The 15,140-nt window shown below is 38.1% G+C and overlaps 1 protein-coding gene across 1 annotated transcript; it reads right to left on the reverse strand.

The window, feature by feature from the left end:
- Positions 1-5,204: 5,204 nt before the first annotated feature.
- LOC134934101 (olfactory receptor 11A1-like) lies at positions 5,205-5,807 on the reverse strand. Its single transcript, XM_063929607.1, has one exon. It carries the CDS (start codon positions 5,805-5,807, stop codon positions 5,205-5,207), a length of 603 nt encoding a protein of 200 aa, XP_063785677.1.
- Between the last annotated feature and the right edge of the window lie 9,333 nt (positions 5,808-15,140).

Here is a 15,140-nt window from a genome sequence, read left to right on the forward strand (position 1 = left end):
CAGGCATGTGCCTCACATGCCTTGTGGGAAATCCACCACTGGACCATGCCCAGTAGCAGTTTCTTTTACCAAGTATGCTGTGTGGGTGTAACTGAGAGTGTGGTGGACCAAAGAGTAGCTGCCAGGATGAAGAGACAGGTGCCTTACCATCAGGTGGAAGAATGTGTTCTCAGAAAGTGCACTTCTGCCTCCTACTGGTTCTTTTATGTTTGTTTTTTTGTGTGTATGTATTTATTATGGGATGTTTAAAAAAAATTCTGACCACTTATGTTATTTATTTTAGTTAAATATGTTTGATACAGCCTATACTATGGACCATCTATAGTATTTAATATTAATACTGTATTCCATGCAATATTCAGTGTATAAAAAGACCAATAACCAGGGCCGTTACTAGGTTCTTCTACCGCTCCCCGAGACTCCTTAATTTTCTCCAATGTTCCATAGAGTGGGAGATGGTAGATTGCATTTAGAAATTCCCCCTCTCGAAATTCTGCATTTGACCCTGGAAGGACTTACAAAACAAATATACCAACATTTTCTCAACAATACTGAATTATGTTTTGAAGGAACAACACTTATCGAGAAAATATTTACCAGCCTGCTCTTCATCCTCCTCTTGTGGCTCCTGTCTTGCCGGGCTCTGCGCTGCTGCTTGTTTTGTTGTGAAAATATTGTGAGAGCATCAAGTTTAGTCAGAAAGAAATACAGTAAAAGAGCACTTCTGCTGTCGGGGGGGTGGGGGGGAGGAGGTTCTAGATGTGTCTGAAATTGCAGGACAGAGTACATGCCAGAACCTGATGAGAGAGTTGAGGATTGGGTATAACTAGTACTTCAATGTGGTCACCGATCAACAGCATGGTATGCCTTAGTGGTTGAGTCTCAAGTGTGCACCATGATTACCCAGGAAGAAGTCTTCAAGACACGTGTATCCCCACAAGTAAGGCTTGATCACTTGCAGGCTGCAAGTTATGTAGCTCTACTCATGGCTGAAACATGTGTCTTAAAGGTTCCTGCTTGGGTACTCATGGTGTGCATATGAGACCCACCCACTAATTAGAAGAAAATTTACATTTACCACGCCACCTGGGTGGCATTCGTGTTGCAGACATTCATATGGGCAATGACCTCTGGAGTGATCACCACCTTCAGTGGCTCTTCATATTCTAGGTAGCCTGGCTATTAGGGAAACACAGAACCCATCTGACTTGCCTCCTTGTCTATCTTGGACTTTACATGGTGCTTGATGTCCAACAAGTTCTTCTTATACAACTCTTCACTGTGCTTCACAAGCCCTACAACTATTATCACAATCTGGCAGATTTTAATCAGCATACAAATGCCAGAAGCCTGAGGTCCAAATAGCATACAATGGTTTTTCATGACCAAGGTAAACTCTCTTTTTTTCCCTGGGGTGATTCACAATAACATTTGTATGCACTTTTCGCACAAACTGTATTTAAATATAAAAAATTATGGCCCTAACTGCGGAATATGTGTGCGCTATATAAATAACTGGTAATAATAATAATTATTATTATTATCCAGGTGCATCCCACTATACAGCTAAAAAAATGTTTTTCTAAAGACCCATTGTATTTATACCATATTGATTTAATGGGACTTGAATTACAGATTATTACTGAGTGACATTCTCTGTTCGATTGTATTTTAAGCATATGGGATTTGCAACATTTGTTGCTATAACCAAGTAAGCAGCAGATACTAACAACTTCTTCTGCTACATGTTTGATAAAGGTTATTTTATAACGATCTTAGTTATGTGAGACAACCAGGCCAGCAGAATACTATCTCTATAGTGATTATATATCCATGGCTCTGATTTGATCTTTTTTTCAGCTGAAAGCAATTAAGTCAACTAATTATAACTAATTAATTTGCTTGATCTTTACTAATATATCATGTGCTAATGTGCTGTTTCTTCTTTACCTGAGCTAATTCTGCATGTTATTTTTCCAATTGAGACCTGTGGCATGATTTCAGAGGCTGTGAATATAAGGGTAATTTATTCAATTATATGTTATTCTAAGAACTTGCGTGGAAGTACCTAGTTGGATGATTAGATCAGTACAATAATTCAGACAGTTATTTTCTGTACAAAATTGTGTTTAATGAAGCACATTTTCTTTTCTTTTGCCTGATCTGTGAATTGCTACACATAACTGGTGGCACCTTTTCAGAGGCTGTCTATTTAGTGATGTCTCTGCAATAATAGAGTATTCTGGTGCCTATGTGATAGTACCTGATTGGGCGACTTGATCAGTATACTAATTTAAACAGTAATTCAACTGTGCATCATATGTCTAATAAAGCACATTCTTTTGCTTTATCTTTGAATTATTATATGCAAAAAAACTCCCCCTTTTCTGATCAAGCTGGCAACAACTGATTACTCTCTATCAGGAAGCAATATATATCTAAGATAAAGAAAATTTACTTCACCACAAACTGATAGTTTCACCCAATTACTATTCTCTTCAGTGATTTTGTTTGTTGTACCTCTTATATCTATAGCTCCTTTGTTTATCTAGGATTTGTAATCTACAGAAAATAATACTGATTGAAAATAGTGGAATAGGGTTACACTATTGAGTCTCTTTTTTTCAATATAAATGTTTTATAGATATAAATAAAAGTTAAATTTTAACCCCTTCATGGGTCTCTCCTTTTTATGAGTGTGCCAACAAAGGGTCTTTCTTTCTTGTGTCTTGCATATTGACTACTTTACAGTGTATTACTGTACCCTCGGTGAACCGCCAACATCAGATTTATAACAATACCAGTACTTGGATTAAATAGAAGTTGGTTGTTATCGAATACTATAACTAATTCTGCTTTATTGTTTATTGGTGCGGAAACATACCTATACCTCTACAAATGCCAGAAGCCTGAGGTCCAAATAGCATACAATGGTTTTTCATGACCAAGGCCAAGTTTTCTGCAATTGTGACCTTCACAATGCATCCTGCTTTTGTTTTGCCCTCTTGCTGGGCATGCCATCATTTTCTCGATCATGGTCATGGTGCTCTTGACAAGCCAACCTACTCTACATTACTCTCTACCTGACCTGACTCTACCCTGGACATCCTACTCTCCCCTCCTTGCACAAACACTAAGGAGGAAAAAAAAAAAGACAAAAACAAACTTTCACTACACCCTCGGACACACACAAGGAAAAACTGACAGGACAAAACAAAATTGACAAAGAGGAAAATTAGACAAGTAGAAAAATAACAAGATTGCAAGTATATAGACAGGACAATTTACACACCAATAGCAACACTCTGAAATTGATAAAAATACACCCAACCATCAACACTCCTAACTGGTCCCCTTGTTTCCTCTCATGGAAACCATGAGGTCCAATTAGTCTGGGGCATATTTATAAGGCTTATGTATGACACTGTTACATGGGTATCCGGTCTCTAGGTCGACCACACTTTGGTCGACAATATCTAGGTCAACCACTATTGGTCAACAGTAACTAGGTCAATAGGGTTTCTAAACAACCGATACTAAATCAAGCGCTCTGTCACTCCAATCAATATGCTGCCAGCAACATAGGGCTACTCACCCCTATTAGATTAAAAAATCAAACAAGCAACAAAGAAACTAGTGTTACAGCGCATATGGATTAGAACTAAAAAGGTTTTTTATTAAAACACATATACAGTATAAATAATATGCAATTTGTACCACCGGCCGGTCAATGTATCATTACAATAATATATTCACATATAAACTGGATACACCATGTATTATAACAAATTACTCTGTATCCACTTAAAATCCTTAACAACACCTGCTATAGTAGCTAAAATGTAGCTTTTCCAATGTTTACTGAAGCTTAATAGCACACACAGTTCTTCTCTGTGTACTATAGAATAGTCACTTTTACGAGAAAAATGATGAAATGGAGTTTTTCCTCAGACTGAATGTGGGCTTTTAAGCTGTCCCATTTATATAGCCAAAGTCCGTTAATAAAGTGAAACAGTGCTTCCTCTAAAAGCGTGTCTGGCCAGACAATTAAGCAGTATGATCTCACCACTCCTATTTGTGGATTCTTTCACCAAGAAAATCCTCCCCGGCTGCTGGTGCTTGTAACCTTTATCATGCAGTCATCTCTGGGGGATCATGAATAGAGGTGAAGGATCCCTGGAGTGTAATAGCTGGCTATCGAGATCTCCGAATGCAGTGGTACAAACAGCAGTTAGATGAGTAAATGACGCGTTTCCCCGCCTCCCTCCGGGTTCAGCGGCTTCATCAGAACCAATAGGGTTTCTAGGTTGTCAGGGTCTCTAGGTCAACATGTTCTAGTTCGACAGGTCAAAAGGTCGACATGAGTTTTTCACAATTTTGTTTCTTTTTTTAAACTTTTTCATACTTAATGATCCACGTGGACTATGATTGAGAATAGTAACCTGTGCCGAGCGCAGTGGTAGCAGAGCGAGGCATCTTGCCTGAAGCATGGCGAGCAAAGTGAACCATGCGAGGGGGCATGGTGCACTAATTGTGGTTCCCGGTCACTGTACAGAGAAAACCACACCAAAAAAATTAGAAAAAACCTCATGTCAACCTTTTGACCTGTCGACCTAGAGCATGTCGACCTAGAAACCCTGTCGACCTGTAATCTTTGTCGACCTAGTTACTGTCGACCAATAGTGGTTGATCCAGACACTGTCAACCTAAGTGTGGTTGACCCTCCATACCACACCCGTTACATGTGACTGCTTTATCTTTTGGACGCTGAGAAAAATGGCAACAAAATCATGATTGCATACACTACAGCAAACAATAATCTTTGTTAATTTGCATGTATGATGTTTAAATACTGTTACATCTCCCAGCAAACCCCAGCATGTATAGACACGGACAAACAACAAATCTTAAAACATTTTTTTTAAATTATACATTTAATTTTTTTTACTCAGCTTTATTTTACCTGTAATACTGTAAATTACCAAATAGGACAGATGTACTTAGCCTTGAAAAGTGATAAATTTCACATTGATAAAGTACCAACTAACCAGCTCCCGTCATTTTTCAAATCCAGCCCGTGACATGACAGTTAGGAGATGATTGGCTGGTACTTTATCACCGTGAAAGTTATCACATTTTTTAAGGTTTAGTACATCTCTTCCAATATTTGAAAAAAAAAAATTCCTAATTGATTACTGAAAAATTTATTTTGATGTCGTGTTTTTGTCATATTCCCTAGTCTTAAGTAAATTCCCTATGACAACTCTGATTTCTTTATTCCTCAAGCTGTATATAATTGGGTTAAACAGGGGCGTTATTACAATGTACAGCAGGGCGATAAACTTGTTCACTGTCAAGGAACGCCCATTAGCTGGAACCAAGTAAATAGTGATCAAGGTTCCATAGAATACAGTCACAACGGAGAGGTGGGAGCTACAAGTGGAGAAGGTTTTCTTCCTACCAGTTGTTGAGGAGATCCCGAGAATAGCTATGAATACACAGATGTAACTAATAAAAATTAAAATAAAAGGGATGACCATTATTGGGACTGCAACAATCAAGATCTCTAGCTGTAGGGCATGAGAGTAAGAACATGACAGTTCAACAAAGGGAACGAGGTCACAGAAGAAATGATTAATGATGTTGGGTCCACAGAACTGAAGTTGACACAGAAAGTTAAGAGTAATTTGGGTGAGTAGAAAGCCAAACACCCAGCAATAGATAACCAGGGATTGTTGTAGTTTGATAGTCATGATGGTGGTATAATGCAGAGGGTTACATATGGCCAGGTATCGGTCATAAGACATGACTGCGAGGAGATGACATTCTGTACACCCTGTAGCACAATAGATATAAGTCTGTGTTATACAACCTATGATAGAGATGGTGGCTCCTTCCAACCATATGACACGAAGCATGTTAGGAATGATAACGGTCAAGACCACAATTTCACTGCATGACAATTGCTGGAGGAAGAAGTACATGGGAGAATGAAGCTGCTGCCTGGTGGACACCAATACGATGATCATAGAATTTATCATGAGTGTCAATATGTAAATATTAAGTATCATTAGAAATAAAATGATGGCATTGAAACCCTTTATTTGTGGGAATCCCAGTAGTAAGAATTCATGAACTGCTGTGTAGTTCTCCGTAATCATTCTGCGTGCTTTTGAAAACTAATATTTTAGAAGTCATTTAAAAACTAATATATTCAGTTTAGGATATGATATTAATGTCACATACTTGGGACATGTTTGCTCTCATTTCCTCCAAGTGATTGATTTCTTAACTGTTGTCTTCATACACAATACATGACGCATATTTCTGTTTGTATGGCTGAAAAAGACACAATCTCAGGATATAATCAATGACAATGAGCAATTTATTACAACAGGAGCAGCATCTGAAAACTCAAAGCTCCCCAGAATGGGCAGGGATGCAGAATGTTCACCCCACCCCAGAATACACCCCACCCAAATCTACATCTTTCTGGACACGTTACAACTGTCTCACCTGCAGTGCAACATGGTTTTGCCCAGTTGCTTGATGTTTTTGCTTTACTTCCAGTACACACATGGATCTGGCCTTGTCATTTACATCTACTAAACTACATACAGTAAGTAAAAACAAAGCACATGCTAAACCAAGCAACAAGTTTGCAAAAATGAAATAAATGATTGCAACTTAACGCCAGTCAATTAACACGATTAACACAAGACATGCCATGAATTTAATGCAGAATGACTATTTAAAAAAAATGCATATAAACGTAAAATGTATATTCTCAAAGAAAATGTATGAATTAGTTAATAATTAAATAGCTAAGTTAAATTGTTATACCTACACACAAGTACTGTAGATTGTGTATCCTATTTTATCTTGATTGCAAATGACAAAGTCAGAATTTAGAAATTGAACTTGCACCCTCCTGTGGTGCGAACACAATGTCGTGTTAATATTTACTTTAGAAACGTAGAATTTTATGGCAGATAAGTACCACTTGGCCCATCTAGTCTGTCCCTTTTTTATCCTTTAGGTGATCTCAAACCCTTTTTGAACCTTAGTTTTTTATAAGGATATTAATATGCCTATCCCAAGCAAGTTTCATTGCTCTACTGTCTTAGCCTCTACCACCTCTGACAGGAGGCTATTCCCCTTATCCACTATCCTACTTGTGAAGACATTTTTCCTTAAATTTCCCCTGAACCTACCTCCCTCAAGTTTCAGTGCATGTCCTCATGTTCTAATACTTCTCTTCCTTTGACGAATGTCTCCCTCCTGCACCTTGGTAAAACCCTTGATATATTTGAAAGTTTCTATCACATCCCCCTTTCCCTTCTCTGCTCTAAACTATACATATTAAGAGCTTTTAGTCTTTCTAGGTAAGTTGTGTGATGCAGGCCATGCACTATTTTAGTTGCCCTTCTTTGTACACTTTCTAATGTATTAATATCCTTCTGAAGATTTGGCCTCCAGAATTAGACCCCTTCCAGATGAGATTGTACCAATGACCTATACAGTGACATTACTACCTCTTTCTTCCTGCTACTGATTCCTCTCCCTGTGCAACCAAGCATCTCACTGGCCTTCCTCATTGCTTTGTTACATTGCTTACCTGCATTTATGTCACCTGAAATAGTGACTCCTAGATCCCTTTCCTCCTCAGTAGTTTCCAGTATAGTGCCATTAATACTATATTTATCCTTTATGTCACCTGAAATAGTGACTCCTAGATCCCTTTCCTCCTCTGTAGTTTCCAGTACAGTGCCATTAATTCTATATTTAGCCTTTTTATTTTTGAGACCCAAGTACATGATTTTGCATTTTTTACCATTACCATACCACACATTATTTTAACTCTCATGGCTTTATGCTGAGAATGAGTGTATTTACAATGGAAACTATAGCTTGTGGGAAAGAGGAGCTTGCCACTCATTAATATACATTGCAAAGGACAATTGTATTGTACATAAAGTTAATTCTGGTCATTTAACCAATGTTACATATTATTAATCTTACCACATCCAACAATAGAGAGGCCGTTTTCCACTTTATAGAAACAACAATATTTAAAAGTTAAAGTAATATACAAGAAATTATTTCATAACTTCTTTTATATTTATTTATTTGAATTATAACCCGTATTTAAAAAAATAAATAATTACATTAATTTTATTTTATATTATCTTTAACTCGTTTCAAAAATTATATTAATTTTATTCTATATTAATTTTAACCCATAATAAGATATTAGTGGCAAATAGAAGAACAATATTTTGTATCAGCTGACATTTTTACCATGTAATGTACTATACATTGTGTAGTTAGCCAAAATAACAAATACATTCATTACACTGTAATATACAGTACCATATGGCATTATTAGAAACAATATTTTTGCAGTGTTTAATAAATATAATAAATGCATTTCTTGTTCAAAAAAATTATTTAAGCACTTACCAAAAGGAGAAGAGACAGACAGATAGATCGGGTAGATTTGTAATGAGGTTATTGATGTATGATATGAATTTAGGCTTTACAATTGCCCCTGTCCCCCATGCAGAGCCTTTGAAAGAGCATCTTGCCACATGGCATGATCAGAGAATGATTACGATCAAGCTCATGTGATATATCTGGGTTTGGCTATTGAATATGGGGTTTTTTCGAGTTTTTGGCAAACCAAAAAAGTTAGCAATTGGGCAAAACAAATGTGCAGTGCAGGTGGGGCAGATGTAACATGTGCAGAGAGAGTTAGATTTATGGTGGATTATATTGTTTCTCTGCAGTGTAAATACTGGCTGCTTTATTATTACACTGCCATTCAGATTTCAATTTGAACACATCCCATCCAAATCTAACTATCTCTGCACATGTTATATCTGCCCCACCTGCAGTGCACACGGTTTTGCCCAGTTTCTTGCTTCTTTGCTTTACTTACAAACATGAATCCAGACCATGGTGAGAACATATCACAGTCCCATCATGGAATAATCTGCTGCATTCAGTCTGTAGTACTGCTAACCCTGTGATACCTAACACACTAGCTATAGGGTAAATGGAGGAAATTAGAAATTAGACAATTACAGTATTTGCTTGTTGCCTAATACCAGTAATATACAGAGTATTTACATACAGCATGTGTCTCACCATTATAAGGTAAACTTGGATAAGCTTTGACTAATGAAGGGCATTTGCCCAAGGCAAGTGTGTTCTGTGTGCAGGGTCTAACCGCTGGTCTAACAGATGTTGAGGCAAAGCAGGTGCAAGATGTTGCGTGATATTTATGGGAAAGTAAATGGAGCTCATGGAGCTTTTTCTGTATTATAGATTGTCATGGGAGTTGGCTGCTATTTTTGAAAATTCATGAGGGACAAGTATTTGCTTGGGATTTGCCGGCTTGTTAATATAAATGAGCTGACTAGTGACAATTGTTTGTTCAATAATTAGATTTTTAGTTATTTATTTTGCATGTATTAAAAATATGAAATGTCTTTAGTCTATTCCAAATATCTATAACTTGCCTAGTCCCATAATTTTGACTGTGTTACAATGTTGAGTTTAGAGAGACGGTATGCGGTCTTTAGGTTGACCCTAAGATTGTCAGTCATTAGGTTGACCACTGAAGATCGACAGTAAGAAGGTCAGCACTGACTGAAGGTCGACACATGACTAGGTCAACACACAAAAGGTTGACACCGTTTGTTTTTTTTGAGGGGGTTCAGGACCTTTTTAAACCTCCTCTATCCAAGTAGGCATAGAGTTGGATATGAACTGTGCCTGAAGCATGGCAAGCTAAGCCATGTAGTACAATGCAGTTAAAACTAGGAAAACATAACCCATACATGTGAAAACATTAGCTTGAGAACGCATATACAATGGGAATCGGACCGTCTCACTGGGGTATTGGTAGGATCCACTGCCAGTCCATGAATACTGGAATAATGTGTAGAGACATCCACCTCTCTGATTGTAGGTGCATGTGCAAAGAGCCAGATACAAATAAACATTTCCCCCCAGCATACACGATCTGGCAGTCCAATGAGTCCCAGAGAGCCAGTCTAATGCTGCATAAAATGTATATCTGTCTGACACCCACTTTCAAAGTTGTTAATATATGCTGAGTACAAATCCAATGGAACCTTCTCAGTGGTGGAATGAAGTCAATGGAGCATATAAAATATGCAATGGTTAAACAATTTCTCTAACCAAGCTGTTGATAAGAACATTGGCAAATTGGTGCTTTTTATTTATAAATTCTTTATTTTTGAAAAGAACAATTACACTGCAGGAATATACAATGTTACATTGAAATAGTCAAGGTGCCATGTTCACATCGGATAAGAAAGAATAAGGAATAAAGGACTTAACAAACTTGTCACATTGTCTGTCACGTTTTCTTTCAAATATCCACAATCATATATTAAGTATTAACGAAAAAGCACCAAAGAGTAAGTATATAAAACAGTATCATGTATATGTATCAATTGTGTCATGAGGGTTATAAGACAAGACAAGGGAAGTCACAAAAGGTATAAATTTGGTGTGTGGGGGGCAAGGTAAGAATTATCCATCAAATAGTAGAATAACTAAAGGTCTAGGCATCTGAATAGAGAAATGTTTAACAGTTTAAGATTAAAGTGTACCCCATCTTATGTTTGGTTTGGGGGGACTAGCGTAATATACAACAGTGAAGATTTAAATTCCATTCATCTAAACCATGTGGCTAGATAGTCCGATTGTTTCTCTAAATCTGTATAAAGTATATCATCAATATACATATAAAAGTCTATTCGTTGGCACCATTCTCAGATCGTAAGTGTTGTCACAGATCTCCAGTGCATTGGTACAATGGGCCTAGCTGCATTGCATAAGTGCTTGAGAAGTGATTTCTTATAGCTAGACAGAGGTATGGAAGAATGTGACAATAGGCAGAAATCTGGACCATCTGGAACCTGGTAGCCTACAATTTTGGTCAACAATTCTCTAATTTTAGTCCAAAACGGAATTATTATCGGGCAACCCCACCAGATATAAATTAGGTTGCCTTTGTCTGTGCCACAACGCCAACACAGGGGGGAGACAGAGGGTTTAAATTTATGTAAAAGAGTGGGGTACCTGTACCATCTTGTTAGAAGCTGAAATTGGGTTTCGGTAACCTCAAGGCTCGTGCAACATTGTGTGGAAACTTGACACAACTTATCCCAGTTTATTTTAATTCCACGAGATCTAAGATCACCAACCCATGCGTCCAGAAATACCGGATTGGTTGAAAAATGACTTTGCAATAATATTTTATAAGTCCCTTAAATTTTGTGTGTGGGTTTCTCAGACTGAGAGCACATAATTTCAAAGGGTGTAAGGACCCTAAGGAATTTTGAAAGTCCTCTTTGAGAAGATATAAAGTAATGTATCTGAAGATAAAACCAATAATCTTTCGCTAGACTATTGTCAGTTCCACTAATCACAGAGAAGGGTTTGAGTACACAATTTGCTATAAAATCACATAGTCTGTTTAACCCTGCCTTCTTCCAGTTTGAGGCCGTTTTACCAGACGAAAATTAAGATTATATAAAATGGGCAGAAGTGGTGACAAAACAGAGGAAATTCCTGATTGAAAACAAAGCCTCTTCCAAAGTATTAGAGTGGGGCCTACTGTCGGATGCCTTGCATGAGTTATTTTTGAAAGACATGGAACGGCTTTCAGATCTAAATTTGTAGAATTTATTTTCAAATCTACCCATTGTGTCTTTTGCGAACCCGGTCAGGACCAATCCATAATTCTGTGTAGGACTAAAGCCTGATAATATGCGTTTATCATAGGCAATTGTTGCCCACCTTGAGTTTTTACAACGGAATAAATTACAATGCTTAAATCTCCCCAAACAAAATAATAAATTACTTTATGTGCTTCTAAAAGAAATTGGGTTGGCAATTTCAAGGGAAATGTCTGGAATAGATATAACAATCTTGGAAGTACATTCATTTTCACTATACTGATAGGCCCTAACCATGAAAAGTTCTGTGTGCCATCTCCTGCTTCTATTTCTTTTAAAGAGGTACATGGTTTATGTTGACAGTTGTGGTAAGAGAAGAAGGGATGGGGATACACAAATATTTGATATGGGATGGGTGCCATGTAAATGGAAATGCCGTATTCAGAGCTGAAATTAAGTTCCAGGTAAGTTAACGCTTAGAGCCATGGATTTCGAATAATTAATTTTAAAATTGGATAATTTTCTGAAGAGGGTAAATTCTTCCATGAGGTTCAGAAGAGAGACTATAGGATTAGCTATGACTGCTAGTAGGTCATCCACAAATAGAGCTAAGCAATGAAGCACTCTACCATTCTGTAGACCAACAATATTAGGGTTACCTCTTATTGCCCTAACCAAGGTTTCCATACATAGTACAAAGACCAAAGGTGAAAGAGGACACCCTTGATGAGTGCCATTAGATATATTTAATTGTCTCCAAGAGTGTCCCTTTCACCCTAACCTGAGCCGATGGAACCCAATACAAAGCCAACATTTTTTGTAGAAATATTTCACACAGGCCTAACCATCTAAGGACCATTTCCATAAAGATACAGTCCACCCAATCAAAAGATTTTTTTTTTTAATTGGTTTTTATTGAATATTTTTCATACAGAGCATACCATAAATGGGATAAGAAAAATAAAAAAATAAAAATAAGGCCGGAAGGCATATAAAATAGTCAAAAGAAACAAAGACAAGTATAAAGTCAGGTCTCTACAAATGATCTACAAGTATAACATCTTGGAAAAGATTGTAAATATTCCAGACCAATAAAAGTAAATAATAAGAATCAAATTCTATATATGATAACAGAAAAGGAATATGAGAAGTAAAGCATAGAGAGAGAGAAGAGAGGAAAGAAAAAAGGTAATGTAGAAAAGAGAAACAGAGATAAGGAAGATACATAGACAATAGATAGAAAATAGGATGAAAAAGGAAAAGAAAAAGGTTCTCTCCCCCCGACATCCGGGGCTAGTATAAAGCTGTAGAAGACAAACAAAAGCAAACATGGGGCATCTAGTAAGGTATAGGAGGAGTGGTAACTCTAGTGGGATGACTTATAGTGGTCAGACTCTTTATATAACAGGATACCAAATAATGGTAAAGGATTTGTTTCTCATTTCTAAAGACAAAATACTGTAAGGTCCTCCATAGCCATATAGATATAAATGGGCGCTCCACTCCTTTAGGGTAGGGATCACATCAGACTTCCAATGTATGGGGATAACCGCCTTAGAGGCACTTACGGATATGTTGAAGTTGGGATTTTTTAAACTGGGAGCCATGTCTGCGTGTGTGATTTAGGAGCCAAAAGCTGGGGCAAAAAGGCAGGTCCTCACCCAGTATTATATTAGCTGCTGCTACTTCTTTACACCAATAAGGCTGAAGGAGGGAGCACTCCCACCATATATGTAATGGGGTGTTGACCGCCGTCTTACATCTCCAACATGTGTTGGGTACTCCTGGGTAAATTCTAGCTAGTAAATTCTGACAACGATACCAACGCGTAAGTACTTTGTACTGTGTTTCTAGTACCAGAACATTAGCAGAGGATGAAACAAACATTACTATAAATGCCTTCCCAGTCGTCTTCCCCCACCAGTCCCGCCAGGTTCAGCTCCCAGTCTCTTACAAAGTTTGGTTGGGAAGAAAATTTATAATCAATTATCCATTTATAAAATGTAGAGAGGGTGTGAAGAGGATAAGTATGGGAAAGACACAGTTGTTCAAACAAGGTCACTGCCCTTCTACCCTTCACTGGAGAGTAATAAGTCACTAGAAAGTGTTTAATTTGAAGATACCTCCAAATGTCCTTACTCTGTAAATCCCATTTAGTTCATAACTCAGGGAATCTTATTATACCGGATGGGTCCATCAACTGATCAGCTCTATGAAGACCCTTATCTAGCCAGGACTGGAATGATGAGGATTGGCAGCCCATAGGAAATTCCGGATTACCAAACAATGGCATGAGCGGGGAAGGGGGCACTGAGACAAAGGGGAGAGCATGTAGGAGGCACCAGCAAGTAAAGGTAGGGCCAGCAAGAGGGTGTAGCACCTGTGGGATTTTAGAGAGCCAGGGGGAGTTCGGCAGAGTGAGGGGAGTGAGGCTATTTCAATTTTCACCGATTGTTTTGTATTCGACTCACGACTCCACTCCATTAGTCTAGTAAGATAATAGGAAATGAAGTGAGGCAATTGGAGCCCCCCTGGTGCTTTTGCCTGAAAAGTATCTCATGCTTAAAATGAGGTCTACGTCCAGCCCATATATAGTCTGTGATCTTACGTTGTAGTGCGATAAAACAGTACTGGGGGATTGCAATGGGTAGAGTTTGTAGAAGGTACAAAATTGGTGGTAAAATATTCATTTTGATAACACCAACTCTACCTATCCATGAAATTTTCTTGCGACCCCAGTTGGTGAGATCTGATTGGAGTTTGGTTAAAAGTGGGGAAAAATTAGAATGAAATACCTGGGAGAGATCTTTATGTAGAGACACTCCTAGAAATTTAAGTTGTGAGGGGTGCCATGTAAAGGGCAAAATAGTTTGGAGAACCTGCAAACTTGTCTGATCCAGAGTGAGGTTCAAAGCTTTGGACTTAGTAAGATTGACTTTGAAATTTGAGAGGGTTCCGAATTGTGTAAATTCCTTAAGGAGGTTAGGTATCTGCGAACAGGGTGAGTTTATATTCTCTGTCTCCCACTTGCAGCCCGGTGATGTGAACATTTTGACGAATAGCTCTCACCAGGGCCTCCATACACAGCACAAAAATAAGGGGCAACAAGGGACAGCCCTGCCGAGTGCTGTTCCGAATCTGGAACGAGTCAGACAGCTCGATATTGATGCGTACACGAGCTGAAGGCCTAGAGTACAAAGCCTGCATTCTTTGGAAGCCCACCTGCCCTAAGCCTAAATGCTCCAGTACTCCCAATAAAAAATCAGAGTCCACCCTATCAAATGCCTTTTCCGCATCTGTTGAGAGTAGGATAGAGGGGGATTTGTAAGGTGAGGCAAAATGGATTAAGTCCAGAACTTTAGTAGTATTATCCCTGGCCTCTCGACCTGGGATAGACCCTACCTGGTCTGTGTGAATTAAATT

The sequence above is a fragment of the Pseudophryne corroboree genome, chromosome 6, assembly GCF_028390025.1.
Source record: "Pseudophryne corroboree isolate aPseCor3 chromosome 6, aPseCor3.hap2, whole genome shotgun sequence".
In the NCBI taxonomy this organism is placed as follows: domain Eukaryota; kingdom Metazoa; phylum Chordata; class Amphibia; order Anura; family Myobatrachidae; genus Pseudophryne; species Pseudophryne corroboree.